The sequence below is a fragment of the Mytilinidion resinicola genome, assembly GCF_010093595.1.
Source record: "Mytilinidion resinicola strain CBS 304.34 unplaced genomic scaffold BDZ99scaffold_37, whole genome shotgun sequence".
NCBI lineage: Eukaryota > Fungi > Ascomycota > Dothideomycetes > Mytilinidiales > Mytilinidiaceae > Mytilinidion > Mytilinidion resinicola.
The window spans coordinates 272,740-297,939 of record NW_022985473.1 but is presented as its reverse complement, the minus strand read 5'-3'; the positions used below and the strand labels follow the sequence as shown (position 1 = coordinate 297,939).

At 52.0% G+C, this 25,200-nt stretch overlaps 11 protein-coding genes across 11 annotated transcripts; 5 read left to right on the top strand and 6 right to left on the bottom strand.

Moving 5' to 3' along the window:
* Positions 1-1,232: 1,232 nt before the first annotated feature.
* On the bottom strand, positions 1,233-2,659 carry BDZ99DRAFT_469479 (uncharacterized protein). Its single transcript, XM_033721509.1, has one exon. The coding sequence runs from the start codon at positions 2,593-2,595 to the stop codon at positions 1,600-1,602; it is 996 nt and encodes a 331-aa protein (XP_033568710.1). The 5' UTR covers positions 2,596-2,659; the 3' UTR covers positions 1,233-1,599.
* A 2,163-nt stretch (positions 2,660-4,822) lies between these two features.
* BDZ99DRAFT_469478 (uncharacterized protein) lies at positions 4,823-6,326 on the top strand. The gene is made up of 3 exons (XM_033721508.1): positions 4,823-5,453; positions 5,504-5,828; positions 5,892-6,326. The coding sequence occupies exons 1-3, from the start codon at positions 5,169-5,171 to the stop codon at positions 6,266-6,268; spliced, it is 987 nt and encodes a 328-aa protein (XP_033568709.1). The 5' UTR covers positions 4,823-5,168; the 3' UTR covers positions 6,269-6,326.
* Positions 6,327-6,521: 195 nt separating this feature from the next.
* On the bottom strand, positions 6,522-8,507 carry BDZ99DRAFT_512812 (general substrate transporter; the record flags this gene model as incomplete). Its single annotated transcript, XM_033724659.1, has 8 exons — positions 6,522-6,761; positions 6,821-7,049; positions 7,100-7,226; positions 7,274-7,417; positions 7,463-7,711; positions 7,782-8,027; positions 8,083-8,410; positions 8,472-8,507. 8 exons carry the CDS (start codon positions 8,505-8,507, stop codon positions 6,627-6,629), a joined length of 1,494 nt encoding a protein of 497 aa, XP_033568708.1. The 3' UTR covers positions 6,522-6,626.
* Positions 8,508-9,303: 796 nt separating this feature from the next.
* BDZ99DRAFT_528212 (uncharacterized protein) lies at positions 9,304-12,650 on the bottom strand (the record flags this gene model as incomplete). The annotated part of the gene is made up of 13 exons (XM_033726358.1): positions 9,304-9,809; positions 9,862-10,452; positions 10,498-10,534; positions 10,591-10,723; positions 10,776-11,198; positions 11,251-11,332; positions 11,399-11,420; positions 11,476-11,740; positions 11,791-11,910; positions 12,044-12,165; positions 12,224-12,359; positions 12,411-12,493; positions 12,561-12,650. The coding sequence occupies 13 exons, from the start codon at positions 12,648-12,650 to the stop codon at positions 9,304-9,306; spliced, it is 2,610 nt and encodes an 869-aa protein (XP_033568707.1).
* Positions 12,651-13,415: 765 nt separating this feature from the next.
* BDZ99DRAFT_512811 (uncharacterized protein) lies at positions 13,416-14,156 on the top strand (the record flags this gene model as incomplete). The annotated part of the gene is made up of 2 exons (XM_033724658.1): positions 13,416-13,545; positions 13,603-14,156. The coding sequence occupies exons 1-2, from the start codon at positions 13,533-13,535 to the stop codon at positions 14,154-14,156; spliced, it is 567 nt and encodes a 188-aa protein (XP_033568706.1). The 5' UTR covers positions 13,416-13,532.
* A 206-nt stretch (positions 14,157-14,362) lies between these two features.
* On the bottom strand, positions 14,363-16,356 carry BDZ99DRAFT_429635 (Septin). The gene is made up of 7 exons (XM_033717227.1): positions 16,265-16,356; positions 16,122-16,208; positions 16,055-16,068; positions 15,962-16,004; positions 15,743-15,905; positions 15,378-15,688; positions 14,363-15,328 (listed from the first exon to the last, which is right to left on the bottom strand). Exons 2-7 carry the CDS (start codon positions 16,155-16,157, stop codon positions 14,750-14,752), a joined length of 1,146 nt encoding a protein of 381 aa, XP_033568705.1. The 5' UTR covers positions 16,158-16,208; positions 16,265-16,356; the 3' UTR covers positions 14,363-14,749.
* Positions 16,357-16,578: 222 nt separating this feature from the next.
* Positions 16,579-19,578, top strand: BDZ99DRAFT_512809 (WD40 repeat-like protein; the record flags this gene model as incomplete). The annotated part of the gene is made up of 5 exons (XM_033724657.1): positions 16,579-16,596; positions 16,648-16,760; positions 16,820-17,312; positions 17,368-17,621; positions 17,669-19,578. The coding sequence occupies 5 exons, from the start codon at positions 16,579-16,581 to the stop codon at positions 19,443-19,445; spliced, it is 2,655 nt and encodes an 884-aa protein (XP_033568704.1). The 3' UTR covers positions 19,446-19,578.
* BDZ99DRAFT_216759 (uncharacterized protein) lies at positions 19,557-19,906 on the top strand. Its single transcript, XM_033713403.1, has one exon. The coding sequence runs from the start codon at positions 19,669-19,671 to the stop codon at positions 19,858-19,860; it is 192 nt and encodes a 63-aa protein (XP_033568703.1). The 5' UTR covers positions 19,557-19,668; the 3' UTR covers positions 19,861-19,906.
* A 440-nt stretch (positions 19,907-20,346) lies between these two features.
* Positions 20,347-21,944, top strand: BDZ99DRAFT_528208 (uncharacterized protein; the record flags this gene model as incomplete). Its single annotated transcript, XM_033726357.1, has 5 exons — positions 20,347-20,432; positions 20,482-20,554; positions 20,607-20,809; positions 20,867-20,878; positions 21,203-21,944. 5 exons carry the CDS (start codon positions 20,347-20,349, stop codon positions 21,942-21,944), a joined length of 1,116 nt encoding a protein of 371 aa, XP_033568702.1.
* A 539-nt stretch (positions 21,945-22,483) lies between these two features.
* Positions 22,484-23,674, bottom strand: BDZ99DRAFT_512808 (uncharacterized protein; the record flags this gene model as incomplete). The annotated part of the gene is made up of 2 exons (XM_033724656.1): positions 23,406-23,674; positions 22,484-22,972 (listed from the first exon to the last, which is right to left on the bottom strand). The coding sequence occupies exons 1-2, from the start codon at positions 23,574-23,576 to the stop codon at positions 22,484-22,486; spliced, it is 660 nt and encodes a 219-aa protein (XP_033568701.1). The 5' UTR covers positions 23,577-23,674.
* On the bottom strand, positions 23,638-24,885 carry BDZ99DRAFT_469470 (uncharacterized protein). Its single transcript, XM_033721507.1, has 3 exons — positions 24,719-24,885; positions 24,207-24,600; positions 23,638-24,128 (listed from the first exon to the last, which is right to left on the bottom strand). The coding sequence occupies exons 1-3, from the start codon at positions 24,867-24,869 to the stop codon at positions 23,972-23,974; spliced, it is 702 nt and encodes a 233-aa protein (XP_033568700.1). The 5' UTR covers positions 24,870-24,885; the 3' UTR covers positions 23,638-23,971.
* Between the last annotated feature and the right edge of the window lie 315 nt (positions 24,886-25,200).

The following is a 25,200-nucleotide window of genomic DNA, read 5'->3' as shown; positions in this document are numbered from 1 at the left end:
ATACAATATCTACAATTTAAGTCGTCTTGAGTCTCATCGTGAGTTTCAGTATTAAAGTTATGAAATGTTCTCTCCTTTCTTTTTTCAGATATCTTAGCCATCGTTTCGTCCATCCTTGCTCCTATTACCCACCTACAATGAAGATGGTGCTCCTCTTGCAATTTGGCTTGAAGGCCGAATATCCGATATCCATCATCCCTCACATTAACCAGCTCCTCTTTCACGCCACTATCTTCATTACTCGGCCCCTCCTTCTCAACGTCCCCCTGTTCATCTTTCGCTGAAATCGTAGCCAAATACTCCTCCTCCGATATAAGCCCAAACTCCTTCGCCCGCTGAAGTTTCGCCAACGCCTCATCCAGCCTCCTCCGCGCCTCTTCAACGTACCTCTCTGCATCCTCCACCGCCTTCCGCGACCGCTTCAGCGCTTCCCTCTCCCCTTTCTCCTCATTCTCCTTCCCCTCCACCCTGCCCTCCTCTCCGCCTATTCCCCCACCCCATCGTCTTGACAGCGTGAAAATGCAACTCCGCCAGATCGCGCTCAAGCGTAGAGTGCGAGAGTGCGATGATATATTCCCGCTCATATTCAACGTCTGAGCCGAGGTCGCTCCTAGCGAGGATGATGTCAAAGTCTTTTCGGGCATCGGCGTTGAATTTACGCCATTGGGCGCGGTGGGCAGATTGGCGGTTGCGGAGGGCAGTCTGGGCAGATTGAGCGGTGCGTTCGGCGTCGGTGAGGGGCGCGCCGAAGACTAGATTGAACATGGGTTCCATCTCTGCGGTGGAGGTGGAGGCGAAGGAGATTGAGGTTGGATTGGGGTCTAGTTGATGGGCTACGAGGCTGAGTTGTGGAGGATTGCGGGCAAAGTGTATATAGCTTTGGCGGAGTGGGAGCGTGGCAGGTTCTGTTTTGGGAAGTGTGAACCATGGTTGGATACGCGCGTTAGGAAATGGCGCTTTGAAACGAAAAATGTTCCCTGAATGCCAGAAGACCTATCTTGAGTCCTGAGTTGTACAGCTCGTCTTCATATTCGTGCTCTGCTAAGGCACGTCCGACGGCGTCATAAATTTCTTACACGATCTTGCTTTCTGACCTCGCGCTTTACGCCTCGGAAACTAGACATACCTATTGTGATTTCCATCTTACTACAGGGCACTTCCGACAGCGCCACTTGGTCGTCAACCACTGGCAGTCACATGAAGGTCATCAGATTCATTCGCCTGGACTTTCGTGTGTCGATAGATAGATATAATGCTCACGCTAATACTAGCTCCCATGAGGGACCACGCAGAGGCTACCTATAGACCACATGTTTCCAAAAAGGGGGAAACCAGCCCACGCTGGTGAAAACCCCCTCAGAACAGCTATGACGACCAACGCTCTTGTATGCACGTACCACTACATTCAATCCTGAAAGACGCCGCTAAGTAGCCAGTAAGAAATCCCCTAGAGCGGCCTTCATTCAACGAGCTGCTGCGATCCAGCCAGGCTCACAGTCCTCGAATTTCCCCCCAAGCTCATCGTCCCCTCAGACGCCCAACCAGTGCGTTGGCTCTTCTGTTGGTATCCGCCCTCGGCTTCATTCTCCCGGTCCCGGTTTAGGCTTTCAACTGTATGAATGGGTGGTTCTCCAGCTGATCATCCCCCTGATTCTCCTTTTTAAGCTGCTTCTTGCGGAAGTCCTTCTTCTTCGTGCGGCGCCGTAAGGTGATGTAGTGTAACGGGCGGGTCTCCAAAGTCTTAAGCTTGTCTTTGAGCTTCAATACAGCTTGGATTATGCACTCCTGCCTGTCCGCCTCGTAGAGATCGTCTTCCGGGAGGTCATATTTGACCTCATCGAAGCTGTGCTGAAGGACAGCAGCGAACCTCTTGTTCGAGAGAGCGTGGAATTCGTGGACGAAGTCGTTGGAAGCGTCGTCGCTGCATAGACGTCTCTTCTTGCCTTGATGGCCCTTACTCTCCCCATCGAATCGGAGCTGGCTGAGCTGCTGTTCCAGTTCCTCAAGCTGTTGGCGCTCGACCTTGTCTGGGAAGGATTGTATCCAGCCAACTTTGTCGCGGTGAGCTCGTTCTTTGTCAAGCTCGGCCCAGCGGGCATCGCTGTTCGACTCTGCTTTCTGCTGTCGGTGGGCCCGCATCGCCTGGAGAGCCTGTGTGAGCTCTTTTATGGATCTCTTGATAAGTTTCTGGCGTGTTTCTTCGCGGAGGTCGTCGAAACTGACATCCAAGACGCTCTGATTGAGGACAGCGGCGAATTTCTCGTTGCAGCGGGAGTGGAATGCGTGGATACGGTAGACGGGGGCATCGGAGGGAGGGATGTAGGCTTGGGTAGCTGCCGGACGGAGGGTGGCCTGGGGGCGACTGGTAGAGTTGATGTTGTTCGCCATAGTGTAGAGGATGGTTGGTTGGTTATTTGGTTGGTATTGGTTTGGTATTGGGTTGGTTTGGAAAAGTGGAAGTTGAAGAGCTGCTTGACGGGCTATCGTGCTTGACGGGCTGCGGTAAGGTGGTGTGGGAAGGTAATTGGGGCAGAAATACGCTGAGTTATTTCTTGCTGCCATCAGAGCGCGCATCAGAGCGCATCTCAGGGTCATCTTGGCGTGAGAACTGTTCCGTGGTTGAACACTGGATATGGATGCCGAGACTTGTTGCGAGTGGTTCGCGGCCGTGGATCCTAGACCTGAGCCATCCATCGTCCCACGCTGAGTTGATCCAACCGGTGGTGCTTGTTGCGTCGAATTACCGGCAAATAAGAAGGGCGGCTCTTCCTCCAGTAGTGAGGGTTGCCTTGGACCCTATCACACAACGTAGGTATTGTGCTCCTTGTATACTCTGTAATGAATGATGATGATGATGGTGGTGGTGGTGGTGGTGAGGATGGATAGACACTAGGTAGCTACAAGAGAAGGTGGCGTACAAGACGTAGGTGCTGTGCAGCACCTGCCGACCGGCCAAGGGGTTCTTGACAGTTCCTCTGACAGTGCTGCATCTTTTAAGAAGGTGTTCATCCATCTGAACTGCTCCTGTCGCTTGAGAGAATGGCTACGTGGCTAATAGGATATGTGATAGTGTGATGACGCTGGACATCCTTGATAAATTCCTATTCAACACCTGTATCGTCAATTAGGCAAGGACTGAGCTCGTAATCTATAGGCCTCGATGTTTGAATGCTCTGTGGAGAGCGTGGAGAACGTGATCATATGGTTTAAAAGCTCCACTTCCAGAAAACATTCGCACGGCTTATTTCCTGGGTTCGGTGAATGGAAATTTGTTTGAGGATGCGGCTATTCAGCATCATGGTAGAGAACGAAATTTTTAATGTTAAACTGAGCAGGAGCCCTGGAGATGTCGTCCGCGCGTCCGCTTTGCCACAAGCCATGACCTGTTCGAGAACCAACGTCCTGTGTCGATTGAAACCCCCGAAGAGCCGCCACCTCAGATAATCGGATGCGCCCAGGGCAAGAACTGGAACTCTGTCCAATTATGATATTCTCAGGGTCCATGTCAGTATCCTCACGGTCTATTTCTCTGAGGTCCAGGGTGTAGATGGCCAAAAATATCAACGTTTTCAAGTCGAAGAGTGATCAGCAGCTCGGCATAGACTGTCCGATATGCAACACCTTTTTCGGGCAAAACCTTTGTCTTGTCTTTCATTTCGAAAAGAACTTTACCACCATCTGCGGATCGAGGAACAAATATGGGCTCGCTATGTCCGCACAGCGTTAGAGGTGCGGGCACTATCCACCTACTGCTCCTCGAATAATCTTTGCATTCCTTATGTCCTGGACTCCTCTTAGCATAACTTATGCTTGTTCAGGAAGCTAGAAGAGTCGAAAGGTGGTGCGAGGGCCATGACTTAGTTTAACAGACCAGGCTGATCCAAAAAAGATTTCCGTGACTCAATAGTCCGATACTGGTTTCGACCTGAGGAGCAATCTTTGGATAATCCTCTCGGATTATGTAGTCGATGCCATTGGCCTAAAGCATGTTCGCCATTCCTGAGCCAGCAACGCTTACCCCAGTAATGGTGATCTCGAACTCCTTCTGTCCCACCATTAGGATTATGTGGTAAACGAAAGCCTGACGAGACGTCTGGGTAACTCGACAGGGGTAGAAAGAAGCAGGAACATCAATAGCCCGAGAGAATAGGACATATATACTTACTACTTACACGCTCGGGAGTGCTGTCGTTATGCCGGGAGGTACGACTAGCAACGTTCCCCACATAGCTGACAAGGTGAAGGGCTTTTACTTCTCCGCTGCGTTCTTACAGCCGTAAGAGCGAGGAATTCAACATCGCATTGTATACTGCGAAGTGAACGAGGCAGTGAAGTACTACTGTCCAGGCTACGAAAAGAGGCTGTCCGGCTCGAAACATAGGGAAAAGAAGGTGCTCGGCATTTACCGACCTCGATTTCAGCGTGGAGTAGTAAGAAATGAGTCATCCATGGGATCTGGTCATGGCCGTGTTGGCAAGCTGCCTGCCTTTGCTGATTTTCGGTCACGTCGGCCGTGTGGCGTTCAGCGCCAATTCACAGCCGCTGGTACACTCGATGACTCAGTACTTGTGAAGTACGGAATGTCGTAGTCTTCATCCTCATTAAAAACAGTTAAGGGTTGTTCAAATGCCAATTGAATGCGGAGCGAGGAACAAGTGAAGTTTCTCTTACCTACAAAAGTGACGCCGAATAATAGGTCCGTGCGTTCCGAGGGGGAAGCGGGCCACACTTGTGATTGGTCCATAAAGCGGGGCTACACGTGACAGCCACCGAGGTGAGCAACCTCAGACTCTACTCACTTCGGTCTATCCTCAACAGCAACATCAGTTGGGGCTTTTTATTGTTTCGCATTCATCCTTAGATGCTAAGAAGACTTGCGTCCAGTCCTCTAGAACTACAGTGTGTCATTAGGTAAGCATTTCGACAAAATGTTTGGAAGTCCACTGAGATCGGCACACGCCGAACATCCCGAACGCCTAGTTCAATAGTTATGCCATTACGGCTACGACGGCGCCAACGCGCCAGTTTCTCCGGGACTTCATGAGGAGTGGGGTAGTGCGGTCTCGTGCGGAGCAGGTATTGTGGGGCGACACAAGCTACCCATCGCCCAGCTAGATATATACAAACGATGTGGCACTGGCATTCCAGGTGTAAGTTTTTTACGCACTATGGCAGACACCACGGAGACTCTTTCTCCGACCCGTATTCCCTCCTTTAAAGAGCTTCCTCTGCGGCCATCGGATCCTCCACATTCAGCATGGGGTCTCTGGGGAGAAACCGACCAGCTTGGGTGCTTGAACCATCTCACTCCAACGCGTGTGAAGGCTGCGGCGGCGGAAATCAAGAGTGGCGTTTCTGTGGGCTTGAGTTGGGAAATGCACCAGATGGTTGTTCCTCCGGCCTATCGAACCAAGCTGGAACATGAGATTTTCAGCATCGGCGAGAACATCAACGTGAGCCCTTCATTTTGTAAAGCTCCGCTGAATACTTACCGCGTGTTCAGGATGACAAAGTTACTTTCAACACGCAAACCAGCTCCCAGTGGGATGGCTTCCGGCATTGGTCATACCCGGATGGGAGATTCTACAACGGGGTAACGCAAAAGGACGTGCGGAATTCAAGCTCGACTCGCAATGGCATCCATGAATGGACTAAGAAAGGCATCGTTGGCCGCGGCGTGCTGATCGACTATTACTCGTACGCTCTTGAGAAAGGTCTAGACTACGATCCTTGGAGTTTTACAAAAATTTCCGTTGCCACCGTGGAGGAGATTGCAAGAATTCAGGGGGTGTCCCTCTTAGCAGGCGATATCCTCTTTTTAAGAACCGGTGAGCGAAAGGATTTACTCACATTTTTCACTTGGTGCAGAGCTAAGACTGAACTTCGGATAGGGTTTCTTTCGCGATATGAAAACATGCCCGAAGATGACCTCGTCAAATTGATGGGTGCGCCAGAATTTCATTATCCAGGGCTTGAGAGCTCTGTCGAATCGCTCGAATGGCTATGGAATAGTCATTTTGCGGCTGTTGCAGGCGACAACCCTGGGTTTGAAGCCTGGAGTGCTGGATTGGGTGACTCAAAGGAACAGTATCGAATGCATGAGGTTATCCTATCCGGGTTTGGCTTACCTATCGGTGAACTCTTCGACCTTGAGCAGCTCGCTAAGCAATGCAAGAAAGAGGGCAGATGGTCTTTTCTGGTAACTAGTCAGCCTCTCAATGTTGTCGGAGGCGTAGGGAGTCCGCCGAATGCAATTGCTATCTTCTAGTTTCGGCTTGACGTTATAGATATTTGAAGACTACCTCCGTGTTCAACTTATCCAGAAGATTTATGTATCAGATTACGTGAAAGCTCAGCGGATGTAGGCACTAACATTTTTTATGCATCAAGACTAGTGCTCGCTCTATTTGGAAATATTTTTACGGGCATGAGATGCGAATAAAGGTTTGCTTTCTGATTTGAGACGTTAATTCAGAAGATCAATTGTTGTCTGATTTGCATGGAGAAACTGAAGTGTATTAATCTGTCCTATCGAAAGGTTCTATAGTTTCCCTAGTCTATGGATATTGCTATATTCCTATACTAGCCTACAATCTTGACTGGACTGTACACGAGCGAAAACGTGCTTATCCCTTCACGGAACCTTCATTATACTCATGTGCTGCTTTCTCAGCGGGGTCAAACTCCTCTTTCGTACCCAGTGGGTGCTCAACCTCATCACCGAAGACCTCTGCGATGTCTTCCAATGAGCACTTGTTTGTCTAAAGTACGATGTATGTCAGCATGTTTCACGCCTGAAATGGGATAGTAATTTGCTCACCTCCGGAAAGATGCCCCACACCACAAAGAACATGATTGACGTTACAATTACGAACACTAGATAGTACTTCCACCCAATGTTCTCGAAAGCGGTCGGTGCTGCTTGCAGGAAAATCAGGGTTGCAGTAAACAGGCCTGAGATCGATATCGACAATCCTTTAGCTCGCCTAGGGGTCGGGAAGATTTCTGATGCGTAAACGTATGACGTGGCGTCTACTGAAGTAGAGAAGCTGCAATGGAGCGGATTAGCGATGTAAAAAGTGCTTTCGGAGCTACATACCAGCCTATGTGTAGGAACAGAAAGAATACGGCGGCAGAAGCTACCTTCGGATCCCCGGTCCTCTGGAAAATGCTGACCGTAATACACTCTCCAATGAGCGCCACGACGCAGCCAGCAAAGCCGAACACTTTGAACTGTTAGGGCCAGGAAAGTGGTCAAGATGTAGACACTTACTCAGCATTCTCGTCCTCCCAAATCTATCTAGAACCATGGCATTGATCCAATTACCCACGGGGCAAACAGTAACCCACCCGGCAGTGATAACAAGTTGCTGCACTGTTCCAAAGCCAAGACGGGAATAAAGCAACGGTCCGAAGTCTGAATCGTTAGCGCTAGTAAGCCGATACGATGTGGAGGACTGACTATTGATGACTTGTGTTGCTGTTCCCTGGCCGGCAAACATGACGAGCCAACCCACGACACACCGCTTTCGAAGGGACGGTTGAGTAAAAAAGTCCTTGAAAGAGCCTGCATTTTGGATTTCATGTAGAAGTTGAGCGTGGAGGATATTAAATTCATCCCTCACCGCAAACTCATCGTTTGGGTCAGCCGCCTCCGCCTTGGTAGATACCCAAGACTCGTATGCTTCCTCAACACGTTCTTGTGCAAGCACTTGTAAACGATTAGCTGCCTGAGGAGAGTGTTTCGGCCATTGAGAGAGAAGAAGAATGGTGCTACTCACACCATCGAGGAGACTCTGGTATAAACATGACTCCCAGAGCTAGGAACAAAGGCGGCACGCATTGAATAGCCAGTGGTATTCTCCACTGCGCTCCTGATGCGTTCACAAAGTAGAAACCAACCCCAATCCAAGCGGCAAGAGCATAACCCAAGCAGATTATGACTCCGTGTGTGCCGACTAGGAGACCACGAATTTTAGGAGGAGCAATCTCGCTCTGGTATAACGGAACTAACGTGACCAATTGACCTTGAGACATCCGTCAGCATCAACAGTTAAAATAGCTAGTAATCCATGTACCTACCAACTCCGAGACCAGTAATAAAACGCATTGCGATGTACATTGCAATGTTGACGCTTCCCGCTTGTAAAGCACCGCCAATCAAGGCGAAGATCGCTCCGATGAACAGCGCCTTCCGACGCCCAAGAATGTCGGCTGTTTGCGTGCATGACAAGGCGCCAATAAGACCTCCAGCTTGGAAGAGACCATTGATAGCACCTTCCAACTGTGTTGCGTTTTTGCGCGAAGCAAGCTCAAAATACGCGATGAAGGATGGCTGTCCCAGAGTCGTGCCGATGATGCTAGACGAGTAGCCGTATGTCAAACTTCCAAATGTAACGAATAAGATGATCTATTTACATTCGTCAGTTGAGTTCGCTGATAAAACAAATTAGAGCCGTGGGGACGCTTACGAGAATCTGCGTGGTTTTAGGACTTGCCGTGACCATGATGTGGGTTTGGAAGCCCAATCTGGACTTGAGATGGATGATAGAGTCTGTATGAATTCGCAGATCTATGAACGCCGGGAGAATGGGCTTTATACATCCCAAGCTACCGGTATCTAGTGGCCTGTCTGTCTGGAACACCCCTGCTCTCCCCGCCTCCCCTCTGGGGCCCCTCATCCTGGGGACTCTCCACTTTCTCCAGTTATGTACAAGGATGATGACTCGGGATACCGAGATTTTGAATCGAGTTCTCCATTTAGTGACCCAGGCGAGGCCTCCGAGGGTCCTTAGCTGGTGGGTTGATGATAGGATGCAGTTAGTGAAGTTCAGCGAGTCGCGCTGCCTCGGCCATCGCCGAACCCTGTGGACGGCCCCACGCCGAAGCCAGGACTGTTGTCATTTGCTCTTGACAAACGAGAAAAGGATACACGGACTACTTAGATCCCTCCTTACGGGGGTTAGTGAGGCTAGCTTTGGGTCTATGGCGCAGTATTGATGAAGAGAAAGAGAGTTTGAAGAAATATGTACGAGAATGCAGTATTTGAGTATATACGTAAGAAGATAACGTCTATGAGATGCAGTGTTTGAAGACCTAATACGAAAATTGGCCGGATGCCAACACACGAAATAGATTTCGTGTCCTCGATCCCATGCGGCGTATCCGCTTCATTCCTTGCAAGCAGGTGAATTGTCATCTGTAAACGCGCACGGGAAGCACCAATGCTTGGAAACTGTTTTCCCGCGCCGTTTGGCGCGAAGTAGTTGATACCCACACTAGCCTTCCCAGTTTCCGTGGCGTTTATCCAGCGGACATTGCATGGCGAACGGCGGTATCCTTCGCCGGAATGGGCTGTGCTGAACGGACCGACGTTGAAGACGGGGAAATTCCAAAAGCACTGGGGATATTCAGGGAGAGCATCGTCCTTGTTTTTTGCGTAGTACATGGCTTCTGGCAGCCCGTCGTAGTCGCCTTAGCCGCCTGGCAGTTGATAGAGCCGCGGATGACCTTGGACTTATCGACGGCGTAGTCGGTGAGGTTCTGGAGGATGGCGTCGTCGAGCTTTTGGGAGTAGACAGAAATATCAGCCAGGTTTTTAGAGACCGCTGGGCTAGGGCCCGAGTACTCGAGGGCGTGGCAGTTGTCATTTCCCAGAAGGAGCCGTCGAACTTGCACGTCTCTTGGCTGTGGGAACCCACAATCACGTAGACGCCCGCCGACTTGAGCAGCGTCCCAATGACCATCTCGTTGTGGTATTTGGTCATGCCCTCCCGCATGGATGTGTAGTTCGTCGCCACCTCCAAGAACTTTCCCTTGGACAGCAGCCCAGGCAAGCCGGCGCCGCCATTTAACGCCCACTTGGGTACAACCGAAAGATCCCCGTAGTGAATATCCGCGCGGGGAGCTTCTCCAGATTGCTCTTATATGCAGTGAAGAAGCCAATGGAAGCCGTCGTTAGCGAATCGACGGCGTGTTCCAAGATATCTTGCAGCTGCGTCTCCGGGTCGTCTTCGTCCGCAGCTAAGCCAAAGAGTGAACCAGTAAAGCTGAAATCGCTTCCAACGCCGCCCAGTTCTGGGTTGATAGCTGCCGCCCCACCGATAATGCCGAATGCAGTTCCCAGCTTTTGCAGTATTTCGGCGGCATTGGACGAACACCTTGGTGTCAGCAGCTTGGCTCCGAATGTGTCGACTACGCCTTTGATGTTCACCGTTGCATCCATGTGGATTGCGTCCATGTCGTGATCCATATGGCGTAGCGAGTCGTGAATATTGTGCAATGCGCGCTGGATGTAGTATAACTCTAGAACAGCCTTAGGCAATCCTATAGTTTTTGGGTTCGGGTACTCGTCGCACGTGTCGCTAGGATACTCTTCTAATAGGTCCGCGCATTGGGATCCGTTCTCGCCTCCGTTATCCAGCAAAAAGTTACGAATACTATCGGAAATGTCTATACAAATCAGCTGATGAATTTCACGTGCAAGATTAGGCTTACATTGTGCGCCATTTTTGTCGATCCAGGCTTCAAGATACTGTCCTGCGTTGCTTGCTTCCTAGACAACTGCCGGGTCGTCTGACACAATATTACAAGTTCTAGAGGTTGGGATGTTAGAATTCGGAAGTTTTTGAAAAAACTCTCAGAAAGACAGGCGTCCGCATCCCCCGCACCTTCGAGAAATGGTATGGTCTGATGATTTAGGACCCATTCACCGTCCGGACAGCTATTAAAGTATCAGTGCTAGAGCCAATGCAAAAGGGCAAGAAGATACATACTCTTCGTGTATACATCTGCGACTTGATGCCGTCATAACATTTTTATTTGTATTATCATACACTTGCACAATCTGGTGGCCTGCTTCGGTAAATGTAAAGACACCATGATTCAAACATCCCTGGAGAGGAAAGGATTGAGCCGGACTACCCCCCTTGATTTTCCAGCCCGTACTGCCAGCGGGAATCGTAAGGGTAAAATTGAGAAAGTCATGGGCGGAATCATAACCCTCCGGAGGAGTGGCAAAAGGAGGGCATTTCGTCTTCAGCATGATAGATTTGTACATCAACACACCATGCATATCCTCAGGAAGATCTCTTCTCGAACTGCCACGAATCTGAAAATTGGGATGAGGTACCATATCCCTTTTCGTAGTACCATCGTGCTTGAAAGCTTTGATAAACGAGGCTAGAACTGGCTGCCGTCTACACGAGCGTCAGTCGCTTCTCGACGTTTTCAGTTCAAAGGATGCCTCACGCATTTTGGGACCATCCTAGGTCAAAAGCATATATGGACGGGGCGTAGTCGGTATTTTGCTCGGGCCATAAAGTCCCGAAGTCTGTAATATTTAATTAGCGCCCGCCAAAACTCGCTGGGTAGTCTCAAGAAGACAGTCAATGCATACAATGAGACTCAGGTCCATCATTCTGAAGTACCGCGTTAGTAAAGTTTGCTAGTCTTGAAGAGAGGATGGCTACTTACCCAAGTAATCATTTGTATGTAGTCAGGTCGCGGATTCATCTTTAGCATGTTCTCCATTGAGAGTCCAATGTTGCCGTTGCGATAAATATTAGTGGAATATGCATTTTTGTACTGGAGAGTGCTCAAAGGCATCATATATCTATACATCCACATTGTCAATCGTAACATTTCATAGAGCGGAGGACTCGGTACAAACTTACGATTTTCCATGGCCTTTGGTCCCGGGTCCAAGAGATGATCTACTGATGACTTGTTGATTAAGATCCTAGTACGAAGTTAGAGCTAAGCCATATGTTTACACCGCAGTTCACTCACAACATCTCCTGGATATTTACACCATAGCCGTTTCGCTTTACCCAAGCATTCTCCCAGCTTGATACTCCTTCAAATATCGGTCCCCAGTAGTCCCACCAGTATGGATGAGAAGTGTTGAATCTTTCGTCTCAAGTAAGCATTGACCAGACGAGGCTACAATCTAGGTAACGGAAGCAAACTTACCCCGCTGTGTGATCTAGATCAGGCACAAAGTATTAGTTGGTTGTTAAATAGCTTTCTGAATCCCGCAAACGAATCGTTGCTCATGCCTCCATCGCTAAAGGTGGACAGGAAAGGATATCCGTTGGGTCCCTTGTAGTAGGCAGAAGATGGGAAAAATTGACGGAGTAAATCTTCATAGTCGAATGCGTTGACCTGCGACATGCACGTCAATGGGAACATGTTGCCTCGCTAGTGGCAGCACTGCACATACGTTGGTGCCATCGGAATGCTTGACGTCGCCAGCTGCCCAAAGGTCCATGCTGATGAACAACTTGAAGCCGACATACTCGGCGTAGCCGAAGAGGCTCACTAGCGCAGGATAAACAAAAGATGCCTGGGGGTAGCCGCTGTTTCAGTCAACACTGACAACCTAAATGGAACAGAAACTCGCAGCGGACATATTCAAGGCGAATGCATCTAGGCCCATCTTCTTGGCATCTTCGATGTCTTTGTGGGCATGCTCATCCGTCACGGTGCCAACCTGAGGGTTTTGTTAGTTTGCAATGCACTCATCGGTCGAATACAAGAACAATTCGGGGGCAGAATACCATGTAATGAGCAAAGACCGCTCTTGCGCTCGCTCTGCTGGCGAGTGACAGGGCCGCGATGACAGTCAAGCAAAAGAGAGGCGCGTGCATTGCGATTGTAGAGCGAGAACAATGGGCGATGCATCATATTGGGTCAGGCAAGCCACTGCATTTTATACGTCTTCGTAAACCAGTGGTGCAAATATTGTGCCACGACTTTTTTTACATGAAGTGCTGCTAATACCAAATGCAGAAGGACGCGAAGAAAGGTATTCAGAGACTTACTGTTTTGGCACCAGAACCGCTCTATATTTACGAACCGGAAAAGTTGCTGAGTTCCCAGGTTCCTATTGAGAGCCGAAGTCATCGCGCTACTTCGTACATGCCGTTAGCTCTTACACTGGTGCGCAGCTCTATATGGAATGTTTAGGAGTCAGCTTTCCTGGTGCTTACAAGGGGACTGATCCAGGCATCAAGTTCCAGCTCTATTATCCAACGCCGACTACTTACATCGTTTCGGAACCAACTGTGTTCGGCTACTGAACACGATCTCTCAAGATGAGACCCTCGGAATGTTTGTTCCTCGATAAGACTGATATCGTGCGTCGGAAGTTCAGTGAGGTGGTGGATTCTAAGTAGCGTATCTTCTGTTAGCTGTTAGCAATCGCAGACTTCTACGATTGAAAAGCGAGGGAACACATATTGCGTTGAAAATACCATGAGTACTACGTGTAACAATTGATTCGAGGTATCTCTTACCTTGATTGGGCTGGCCACGTGACGATTCTCTATCTCCGCGACCTGTGTCTTACCTCCATAAGCCACCCTCCGTAACAACACCACTCCACAAGCTCTCCGCGAACCTTTACAGCACCTTATCGTCCACTCCAAAGCTGCACCAGACGCTTTCCTCACCAACCAGTCCTTCCTAAAGCTTCGCCGCCCAACAAATTCCACACAGCCTCCCCACCCTAACCCACCTCTGAAACCCCAATGCACGACGAGCGTCCGTCCCCCATTCCCCCTCAACCTCACCCCCCCAGCTAACAACCCCCCCCAACAGACCCCCACCCCCTCCTCGCCCAACTCCCCCTAACCGTCTCTCCCTTCCTCTCCCTCCCCGCCGCCACCACCCTCCCCTACACCTACAAATCCCTCCCCTCCACCCTCCCCCCCTCCATCACCGACCCCACCAACACCAACACCACCATGCCGCCCCAACAGCCCCCCTCCGTGGATCCCCAGCAACAAGAAACCACCCGCACTCCCTACGTCCTCTCCGCCTCCGGCCACGCCGCCCACCCGGACGACATCATCGCGTCGTGCCGCGCACTGCAGGCGCACCTGAATATGCTGGAGCAGAAAGCGCGCGCGACGGTCGCAGAGTGGGAGGAGCGGCGGCGAGCGGCGGAGCTGGCGGAGAAGAGGCGGGTCGCGCCGGGCTGGTTGGATGAGGAGGTGAGGATGCTGGTGCCGGAGCGGGCGGGGGCACAGCAGGTTGGGATAGGAGAGGTGGAGATGCGGGATCAGCAGGTGGAAGCGCGGGAGCAGGTGGGGAGGGGGAGTAAAGAGGGGGAGGAGCTGGATCGGGCGTTTGGGGGGTTGGGGCTTAGATGAGGTATGTTCATGGGGAGGGTTTTCAGCATTGCTTAGCGAATTACGGATTTGGGAATGGCGGCATTATTAGGGGGCTGAGGATAGTCGAGGACGTCGTCGAGGCGATACCTCGCGTCTAGGGACCGCTTTCTCAAGGAAAAGTGTAGAGTGCGGCCGACTCAGGACCCAAAGTCGATTGCAAGGCACATTGAATGGGTACGCCGTGTGGCAAAAGAGCAGATCTTGGAGTTGTTAGATTGGAATGAGGACGACCTTATGCTACAAATCATACATCACAGGCAATTGACTGACACGAGAACACGAAACACACCATTGGACCAGCCTTACAGAACCTAATTAAACTACAGGACCCGAAGAGGTACCCGTGTGCTATGGTCCCTATTTTTCCCGTCACCACACAACGTTCCCGCAAACACCAATATGCTAACTTTACCCCTCCCTGAAGCTAAGCAGCGCGGAACATGCTCTCAGCCTCCAGGAAGTCAAGCCTCCTGTCGCTATACGCCACGCCATTAGAAACCTAAGAAGTCGAAAGGAGAGGTATCTTGAAGCAAAAATGAGAAAACGGAGAGAAGCGTGCACATGCAAGCAACCTAGCGGCGGCCGTGAGAGCGGTTGAGGCTGCCTTGCAGAGAGTCGACGTCCTGTTCCAGAGCCTTGATGACGGCGTGACTCTGCTCCAGATCCTTGTTGAGACGGTCGCGCTCGGAGATGAGCTTCTGCTCCCACGATCGGAATCGCTGCTCCTCAACCTTGACCTGCTCGGTGAATCGCTTGCGAAGGGCCTCCTCTTCCTCCTTGAACTTGGGGTTGTCCAGCTTTCTGGGACGAGCCTCGCCAAATTTCCGCGTCTCCATCTGCCCTGCCCTGTATGCCTCGTAGTGGTTCTCTTCCGTGGTGTGAATCAGGTCGAGCATGTGAGTTCGGATGAGGATGGCGCGGAGCTTCTTGAAGTCGCAGTGTTCCTCATTCTCCACCTCGGCCACACCCCAGGCATACTGGCGGCCCTTGACGGTGCGGTTGTCGTTGGTCTGAACATCTTTCTCGGATCCAATGACAGAGAACGGCATCGCAGCAATCAAGCTGCGTGCGTGCTGGAGACCAGCCTCGTCATCCTCCTCAAGCGGTGGCTGGTAGATCTTGATGCCTTGGGCTTCAATAACAGCTCGGACCTAAAGTGGTGTTAGGTCTGCATTTTAATATGGGTAAATGTAGACGTACCCTTGACTTGAACTTGGCTAGGTCTGCTGGGCTCAAGGTATCCGCCTTCGCCACGACTGGAATCAAGTTGACTCGGGTGCAAAGACGCTTCATAACCTCAATATCAAGCGGCTTCAAGGTGTGTCCGGTAGGTCTGATGAAGTAGAGGCAGGCGTGGACTCGGAGGTCGATCTTGTCGCTGCGGCGAGGCTGCTGCTCCTGGAGCATGTACGACTCATGCTGGTCGTCCAAGAACTCGATGATTGGTTGCCAGGAGTCGCGGTTGTTGACGTAGTCGCCGAATCCAGGAGTGTCAATGACAGTGAGGCGGACTGGTACAAGTCAGCCATAAATTCGCCCTTAGCATGAAATCGATGCTAGCCTACCCTTGAAGAACTTCTCCTCTAACTCGGCCTTGGTAATCTCAATCTCGACAGTCTTGTCAATCTGCTTGTTGTGTCGGCGCTTGTGGTCGGCATAGTTCTTGATTGTCGTGGAGAAGAGGGTGTTGATGAAGGTCGTCTTTCCAAGACCGGACTCGCCAGCCACCTATCGCCAGTTAGCCAAAGCATTCCAGGCAGCCTATACAGTGGTTACAGGCTTACCATTATGGTGAAAGCAGCGCCGCGCTTGGCAACGATCTTGTGGCTGTTGTGTGGTTAGGATGGTCATTTTTCAAGGTCAAAGACGGGACGAACCGTTGGTTAGGCAGCTGGAAGTGATTGTCAGTAAAACAGCAGACCAGAGAGCAGCATTTAGACGTACATTGGCAATGCCAATTGGGGATGCGGACTCGGCCATGGCGATGTGAGGGTCCTCTGCAACGGACGTGTTGGTCTGGGGAAGCGGCTCCTGGGGGTTGCGTCCGTTAGCTGGCGACGGCATGGTGCGAGGCGAGGTGTATTCACTGGACTATGGTTGTAGAGCGGTGGCTGGACTCGGGCGCGGGTCGCAGTCGAGGTGATGGGTGTTGCGGGAGGAGAGGATGCTGTCTGCGTGGTGTTGGGGATGAATTGTGGTCTCCCCTTTCTCTGCTTGCGCTGGACCCCTTCGGCAAGCACCACGGGCCAACCACACACGGCCACTGGGGAAGGCACGCTAGTGGAGCGAGAGAAAGTCGGTGCGCGGCCTGAGCTCTGCAACACCAGAAAAAAGTTCGAGATGTTCGCCGCGAGTCCCGCGACACACCCGGCCATGTCTGAGTAGCCCTCAAACCCTCAGTATGAAGACTGAATTCAAGGTAAGTGCCAAGAGACCGCTTTTGATTCACTCTATCTAATGCGCGCCTTAGTTCTCCAATCTGCTGGGCACTGTCTACAGCAGAGGCAACCTGCTCTTTGCGCCCGACGGAACCTGCCTTCTTTCGCCCGTTGGAAATCGAGTCTCTGTGTTCGATCTCGTCAAGTATGAAAACAACTCGCTCGCGTTATGTTTCTACGCCACGAATGCTCATTGTGCTGTAGTAACAAGTCATATACCCTCCCGTTCGCCCACCGACGGAACATCGCCCGCCTCGCCCTCAATCCTCGAGGGAATCTTCTTCTCTCCGTCGACGAAGATGGTCGCGCAATCCTCACCAACCTCCCCCGGAGAGTCGCTCTCTACCACTTCGCCTTCAAGGGCGAAGTGACCGCCCTCTCGTTTGCGCCCTCAGGTCGACACTTCGCCGTAGCCATTGGCCGGAGAGTGGAAGTATGGCATACACCATCAACACCTGACGTAGCAGACGGTGACCTTGAGTTTGCGCCTTTCGTACGACATCACTCCCACGCAGGACACTTCGACGAAATACAAAGCATAGAATGGTCGAGAGACTCGCGCTTTTTCTTGACCGCCTCCAAAGATTTGACCACCAGGATGTGGAGTCTAAATCCCGAGGAAGGCTTCGTACCTACTACACTAGGTGGCCATCGACAAGGGGTCGTGGGAGCTTGGTTCTCAAAAGACCAGGAAACGGTGGGTACGACTGATGTCCTGAGCGGCCTCAGAACTGACCGCTTACGCTTCGTAGATATACACCGTCAGCAAAGACGGCGCACTCTTCCAGTGGAATTACGTGTTGCGACCAAATGCGACAGAGGATGCAGAAATGGGTGACGATAACATGCAGTGGAGAATTACCGACAGGCATTACTTCATGCAAAATAACGCCAACGTAACGTGCGCAGCATTTCACGCCGAATCGAATCTCCTAGTGACGGGATTCTCCAACGGCATATTCGGTATCTACGAATTACCCGAGTTCAGCACGATCCAAACTCTAAGGTATGCTTCTCCTAGTGGGAGACATGGCCAATAGCTGATTTTTGCAGTATTTCACAAAACGACATCGACTATGTAGCCATTAACAAGACTGGTGAATGGCTCGCTTTTGGCGCGTCAAAATTAGGCCAGCTCTTAGTTTGGGAGTGGCAGTCCGAGTCATACATCCTGAAGCAGCAGGGCCATTACGATTCGATGAATTCCATTGCGTACTCTCCAGACGGGCAAAAGATTATCACCACAGCAGACGACGGGAAGATCAAAGTCTGGGACGTAAACTCTGGATTCTGCATTGTAACCTTCACTGAACATACCAGCGGCGTCACAGCCTGCGAATTCGCAAAGAGGGGGAACGTTCTATTCACATCGAGTCTCGACGGCTCAGTCCGAGCATGGGACCTCATACGATATCGAAATTTCCGGACGTTCACTGCCCCAACTAGGCTGTCATTTTCATCTTTGGCTGTAGATCCAAGCGGAGAGGTTATATGTGCTGGATCTATCGACTCGTTCGATATCCATATCTGGTCGGTCCAAACAGGCCAGCTATTAGATCAGCTCACCGGCCACGAAGGACCCGTATCGTCACTCGCTTTCGCCCCAGATAGCAGCGCGTTGGTCAGCGGTAGCTGGGACCACACGGTCCGGATATGGAGTATATTCGCGCGAACTCAAACCAGTGAGCCGCTGCAACTCATGGCTGACGTTTTATGCGTTGCTTTCCGTCCCGATTCGAAACAGATCGCTGTCACAACTCTCGATGGCCAACTTACCTTCTGGTCCGTATCCGAGGCATCCCAACAGAACGGAATCGACGCTCGTCGTGATGTCTCTGGCGGTCGCAAACTGACGGATCGTCGCACTGCTGCAAACGTAGCAGGCACGAAAAGCTTCACCACCGTCACATACAGTGCTGACGGCACCTGTGTCTTAGCTGGAGGCAATAGCAAGTACATCTGCCTGTATGACGTGCAGTCAGGTGTTTTGGCTAAGAAGTACACCGTCTCGGTCAACCTATCTCTAGATGGAACGCAAGAGTTCCTGAACAGTAAGCTTCTCACTGAGGCTGGGCCGAGAGGCCTGATTGACGATCAGGGGGAGGCATCTGACCTCGAGGATCGCCTCGACCGGAGCCTGCCTGGTGCAACACGCGGGGATGCTGCCACTCGTAGGACGAGACCGGAAGTGCGCGTCCCTGCTGTTGCATTTGCGCCCACCGGCAGAGCATTCTGTGCAGCATCAACAGAAGGCCTGCTGATCTACTCCCTGGACACTGCCCTTCTGTTTGATCCGTTCGATCTCGATATCACTGTCACACCCGAAAGCACCCTCGAGACGCTGAGGCAGCGAGACTTTCTCAAAGCACTGGTCATGGCTTTCCGACTCAATGAACGCGCACTTATTCGGCGCGTCTACGAGGCTACACCAATCTCCGATATCCCTCTCGTCGTGAGGGACATGCCCGCTGTCTATCTCGCACGTTTGTTGCGATTTGCAGCCTTGCAGGCGGACGAGAGCCCTCATCTTGAGTTCAACCTGATATGGATCGAAGCGCTTCTGAGCAAGCACGGTCGATGGTTGAAAGAGAACAAGGGCACCCTGGACGCAGAACTGCGAAGTTTACAGAAGGCTGTTGTTCGAATTCAGACCGAATTGGCCAGACTGGCAGACGAGAATGTGTACAGGATCGAGTACCTGCTCGCACAACCTCTCATTGGAGAGGAGGTACAGGAGAAGAGACTAGAGTTTGAGGTGGACGAAGGGAGCGACTTGGGCCCCGACAGCGAGGATATGGACGATGAGGGGGAGTGGGTAGGCCTGGATTGAGGTACCTATTTCGGTGTGAACTGTTTCGAGACACACACTAGGACGCCCGAGGCTAATGGCATCTGCAAAGTCGCTTGGCCATGTGAGGTACTCTTGTCAGGCCTGTCGTGATGCTGTGAAGCCGTGTTCCTGGTGTGGGCATGGGGCCACTGGGGCCATCCGGTGATCGGCGCCCTCCGAGCCGCAGGGATCGACTTTCTCCCCGCCACCACCACGCGGTGCCATGTTGTGCCTGAATCTCCCCTTGCGCTTCGGCGCGGGCCCGTTCGAGGGGGATCGCCTAGTTTCTACGTGTGCATGCGGCCATCCCACGCGGCCATCCTCCCGCTATTTGCAATTTCGACTTGGCCCTTCCTATAGCGGTATGGACATTGTCGTCAACGCGGCCCCACGACGCAGGCCTGGGAGAAGATGATAAGGAGATGGGCCTGGCTCCCTACGAAGCACGCCGAGTCCTTTTTGGGTGACTGCATTTTCTTGTCCTGGAGGCGGATAGGCCTTCTCATATCATACATACTCTGGGGCTGACCGCGGCACACCGCGGCCCACAGTATGATTCTGCGTTAGTGGATTGTGGCACTGCTCACCCGTTGGTGCTGCGGCACGGCGCACTTCCTTTGAGTGTCTATCAGTCGTTTTTCTTCTTATCTTTCTCCAATACCCCCCCGGGAGGATTATCAGGGCATGGGGTCGACTCGGTTCCATGGCTGTGGGTTTATATCAAGACGCCGGCAGGATCGAAGTCGACATTCCCACGTGTTTACGAGCAGACCTTCTCTACTGGGACTCGTCTTTCTATTTATGCAATCTTCTGGAATATTCAGGGCGTGGACGCCTGTAGATTACTCGCCCTAGGCAAACCATATTATACCCCTCGGAATAAAGAAGAACGCAAAACAACATGCATCCTGACCCTACAACCCGTCAGTTGATTGTTGAGTCCGTGGTGTTCTGGGCGATTAGCTTCTTTCTTTTCATCGGGCGAATGTAAGTATATCAACTTTATGACTACCTTACCACGTCCTAACATTACTAGATGGTCGCGAGCAATTGCGAAAAAGTCCATATTAAACCTCCAGCCGGATGACTATGTGATGATCGTGACCTTTGTTAGCACATTCACAAGCTTCACATACGGCCTTTGAATACTGATAGGCGTAGGGCTGCTATACCACGCTCCTTATCCTCATACAGCTATCTGGTCACTTTGGCACCAACGAATATGACCCCGCCATGCGCGCAGAGATACTCGCGAACGCTCACGATGTTGCCAGCCGGATCCGTGGAAGCAAAATTGTGGTTGGGTCTAACCAATGCTATCTGGTTACATTATGGGGCGTGAAGGCATGTTTGTGTACGCTATAGTAAGTCTATCCTAACCTCCATGACACATACAACACAGATCTAACTTGTCTCCAAAGTTACCAGATGAGGTGAGTCTCGCAACTTCCAACTTGTCAACCAACCTTCCCATACCTCCCATACTTCGTCCGAACTTTCTATTTCCTTAGCCTTCAGTATCCTCCACTCACAAGCCGCTCGATCCTCCGAAAATTTCAGTATCACAATCCCTCCCGCCCCCATACATCACCCAACTTACACATCCCTCAATGTCCTCTACAAACTCTCAAAATCTCACATGCCCCTCAATTTCCGCATCCTTTAAAATCTTCAATCCACCTCAATCCTCTCCATCCTCCCACTCTACAAACCTCCGATCCCAAAACCCCTCAAACCGAAGCTAACACCCCCCGCAGCCGCCGCACCTTCCAAAACTTCTTCGTCAAAATCGTCATCGGCTACGTCGTCGTCGGCTTCATCGCCACCGAAATCCCCCTCTTCATCCTCTGCCGGCCCTTCTCGCAGTACTGGTCCATCTTCCCCTACAGCACGCAATGCACCACCTACCACACGTACTGCATCATCCAGACCGTCTTCAACATCTCCTCGGACGCGCTCATGCTGGCCATCCCGATCCCCATGATCCTGAAAGCCAGCGTCAAGCCCGCGAAGAAGGCCGCGCTGCTCGGCGTCTTCAGCATGGGCGTGTTCGTCATCTTGGCCGCGTTTCTGAACAAGTACTATAACTTCACGCTGCCGGGCACCACGGTGTACATGGTGTGGCATATCCGGGAGGCGAGTGTGAGCGTCATGGTCGCGAATCTGATGTGCTGGTGGCCGCTGCTGAGGAAGATCTTCGGGTGGAAGGCGTTTGTGTCGGTTAAGAAGAGCATGCAGAATAGGTCGGGGACGGGGGAGAGGGAGAGGAGGAGGTGGTATGGCACGGGGAAGTCGGAGCATGAGGCGGCTGTGGATCTGGAGGATATGGAGCGCACGGGGTCGCGGGATGCGATTGTGCACGGCTTTAAGGGGCTGAACTCGGTTGAGATAGAAGGCGTTTCGGTGGATGATGAGAGCGAGGCGTCGGTGGGGGGGAAGGGCGGGAAGCTGGATCAGAAGATTGTGGTCACGACGGAGATTAAGACGAATATGTTTTAGACGGAGCATGCTCGCTGTCTGTCGCTATTGCTATTGTAATCTTAGATACCACGCAATTCCTCTTCTTGGAAATTCATCGTAAATACTTCGAGCGGTGGAGATCCAACACGTGATTGACCCAGCTACTGCCCCCCGCATGTTATGCTCTACAGAGTCTCGCGAGTTCACACGCGAGGGCGGCGATGCATGGCAGATGCAGCTCCCCATTGTTGCAGTCGACATACAAGCAAGAAGGTTGGACGGATATTCGTGTAAACTCAGTAGGTAACGCTCTAGCGGTAATCCTCTTTCTCTCCAGCTCATACATCGGCCCGCACTTAGGGAGGGTTTTGTTGGAATATGTAACGTCTCTCATTTTTCGGCCCCCCTGATCTTAGGCGGGCGTACTTTTTCAGCCAACAGATTTATGGTAGTGGGATGAGTCATTAGGAGTGTGAGTAATGGGAGTAATGGGAGTAAATACAATAAATAGGGATAAAACAAGTACCTAATAGGCGTCGTTGCGTCATACAATATCAAACCTAACTATCCAACCCCCATCAACCCCCAAGCAACGGCCTCTCCTCCTCCTCCTCCCCCCGCCTCCCTTCACCTCCACCAATCCCAAAACGCGCCGCCCAACTCCTCCTCTGCTCCCCATCCTCCCCATGAACAACCACAACTTCCTCCTCCCTCTGCAACCCCCTCACCCTTCTCCACCACGGTCCCCACCCCTCCCCCTTCCTAACCCAAACACCCTCGCTCCCATCCCCATAAACCACCCACCCGCCCTTTGCCCGCTTCCAAACACCAATACCCCACCTCCCCAGCCTGATAAGCAGCCAGCTCCCAAGTAAAACAGCGAGAGTGATAAGAATAGTAACGATGCTGGTCAAGAACGTGATGGTCGAGACCTGGCAGCCCAATCCCGCGGTGCGCAGTTCGAACCGCTCGGCGCCGAGGGCGCAGATGTGGTGGTGCGAGATGGGGGAGAGGAGGGGGAAGGCGCGGGCGAGCGGGTTGAGGGGGAGGGGGAGGCAGGTTCCGGACTAGGAGTGGGAATGTTAGTTTGGGGGGGGGGGTTGGGGGGGGGGGGTGGGGGGTAAAGAGGGAGGTTTATGGAATATAGGTTCTGTGGAGCTTATAAAGGGGGTTTCGTGGTTAGGAAAAGAGAGAGAGAGAGAGAGAGAGAGAGGTGGGATGGAGTATGATAGGACGACTGATGGACTTGGAAGGCTCTTCAAAGAAAGGTTGCACGGTCTGGGAAACGTAGGAGATACTATGTTTCGGGTAACCCGAAATACATATCACTGCAACTTTTACGAAATTACTTTATTTATGGTTTCGAAAGGAGGAAATTGGTCTCTTTCTGCGACGAAGTGCACACAATGAAGTAGAGCTAATGGTTTCTAACAAAAGGCCGTGATCACGCGATGAGAGGAAGTCAACGCCAGAACTACACTAGAACTACACAACACTTACAATCGGACACCACCCACAATGATGCTGACTTCGGTGACAGTCACCGCAATCTAGAATCCCCCAGCAATGCTCTAGCCGCTCGCGGTCGTCTTTGGGGCCAGAGAGGGTGAGCGCAAGGCTGGAGAGATTGAAGTCGAGCTCCGAGCGTGGGATGAGTGCAGGACACGGCATTGAGAGGTGCAAGAAGTAATGTTGATGTATCTATGTTACTGAATCAACAAAGTTAATAGGATACGCGTGTACAGAGGCTCGTGAGAGGTGGAGGTGGTGGGAGATGTGAGCTTGTTGCGAAGGCGTCGACGCTTGCAGGGGTTTCTGACAGGCGGCTGGGCCAATAGCAAGAAAACAACCGTTTTACCCTACTAGCAATCGATAGCCCAATACAATTCAGATGTGGTTTATCCCCTTGGATCTGTGTCTGCCACCAAAAGTAGCTACACAAGGCGTCGTTCATACAGGTGATATACATTCGAGAACCTAATTCTCCAGTAGCTCAGACATATCATACAGCCAATGCCCAGCGCCCCTTCCTATGCATGCCTACGACAGTGTGCAATACACAGCGCTCAAGCCGCCGGCGCAACCTGTTTCTTCTTCCCCTTACTTTTCTTCTGCTTCAATCCCGCCTCCTTCCTCCTCTCCGTCCCCACACCCAACGCCGCCCTTGTCTTCATATACTGCCTCACCACATTCTCCACCGAGCCTCTATCGTGTCTAGGTTGCCTGCACCCCCAAAGTTAGCCATCGAGCAATCCAAACCCCCCTCCCCCTCCCTCAACCAAGAGCACAACCACAACATACCTCAAATAATACAACTTGGCCCGCCTCGCCCTCTTCTGCATCCGCTGCACCACCTCAATGCCCTCCACATTCGGGCTGTAGATCTTATACCACATCTCGACGCCAACCCGCGTCAGCTGCCCGCGCAGCAGCACCGCCGTGTCCACCCCGCGCCGCCGAATGTTGATGCACACGCCCGCGAACGGGTCGCCGTTCTTGAGCCGCACGAGCAGCACGTCGCCGACCTTGGCACCCTCGGAGTTGTACTTCGCGAACAGCCGCGTGCGCGCGCCCGTGGGGTCGAGCTGCGCAAGCTGGGTGGCCTCGATGAAGGCGACGGGATCCGGGCAGGTGTGCTTGGGCGCGGGCCGGGGGGGGAAGGTGGGGATTACTTTTACGGGTTGGCGGGGGCTTGCTGGGGACGGTATCAGTATTCACTTCTCTAGAGAAAGTGGGATTGGCGTTTCTCGGGGTCGAGAGACCGCTTTTGGGAATAGGAGAGGACCATTGGGCTATAGGAGAGGTGGACGTACTCAGCGACGAAAACCCCGGCAGCGGTTTGTGCTTCCGGATATCCTCCGGCGTGATGGAGAGGAAGCTGCGGCGCTGGTTGCAGGCGCGCGCATGGCGGAGGAGAGGGTTTAGGCGGGCGAGGGGCCGCATTGAGGCGGGTTGGGTGGCCATTGTTGGGTGATGGACGACTTGGAGATGGGTGAGGGTCGCGAGCTACGAATTTTGGGTGACTAAGCGGTGCAAGGGTACAAACTGTCACGTGCATCGAATACTCTCGCGTCGTCAGGATAAGAGTGAATCAATTTGAATAGTAGGCTATTGTATTCATTGCTTCTGTGTTGCGCATGAACGAAGCTGTTACAGCCATAGTGCTATCCTGTCCAAAGCTCTTGCCCATCCCATCACTTTTTCACCCCACCAGGTTGATCTGCTAATTCTAAACATGCCTTTTTGAGTTCGGCTGAGGCTTAGGTTTATTTGGCCCTTTATGGTTGCGTTTCGA

Excerpts from the sequence above, each read along its gene's own strand:
- BDZ99DRAFT_469478 (XM_033721508.1), top strand. The coding sequence starts at position 5,169 with ATGGCAGACACCACGGAGACTCTTTCTCCGACCCGTATTCCCTCCTTT. Across the intron at positions 5,454-5,503 it reads GCATCGGCGAGAACATCAAC|GATGACAAAGTTACTTTCAA; the intron begins GTGAGCCCTTCA and ends CCGCGTGTTCAG. Across the intron at positions 5,829-5,891 it reads TATCCTCTTTTTAAGAACCG|GGTTTCTTTCGCGATATGAA; the intron begins GTGAGCGAAAGG and ends AACTTCGGATAG.
- BDZ99DRAFT_429635 (XM_033717227.1), bottom strand. The coding sequence starts at position 16,157 with ATGGCCGAGTCCGCATCCCCAATTGGCATTGCCAAT. Across the intron at positions 15,906-15,961 it reads GCGCTGCTTTCACCATAATG|GTGGCTGGCGAGTCCGGTCT; the intron begins GTAAGCCTGTAA and ends AACTGGCGATAG. Across the intron at positions 15,329-15,377 it reads TAGCCAAGTTCAAGTCAAGG|GTCCGAGCTGTTATTGAAGC; the intron begins GTACGTCTACAT and ends ACACCACTTTAG.
- BDZ99DRAFT_469479 (XM_033721509.1), bottom strand. The coding sequence starts at position 2,595 with ATGACCCTGAGATGCGCTCTGATGCGCGCTCTGATGGCAGCAAGAAAT.
- BDZ99DRAFT_216759 (XM_033713403.1), top strand. The coding sequence starts at position 19,669 with ATGTTGTGCCTGAATCTCCCCTTGCGCTTCGGCGCGGGCCCGTTCGAG.
- BDZ99DRAFT_469470 (XM_033721507.1), bottom strand. The coding sequence starts at position 24,869 with ATGGCCACCCAACCCGCCTCAATGCGGCCCCTCGCCCGCCTAAACCCT. Across the intron at positions 24,601-24,718 it reads GCCGGGGTTTTCGTCGCTGA|CAAGCCCCCGCCAACCCGTA; the intron begins GTACGTCCACCT and ends TACCGTCCCCAG. Across the intron at positions 24,129-24,206 it reads GCCAAGTTGTATTATTTGAG|GCAACCTAGACACGATAGAG; the intron begins GTATGTTGTGGT and ends TTGGGGGTGCAG.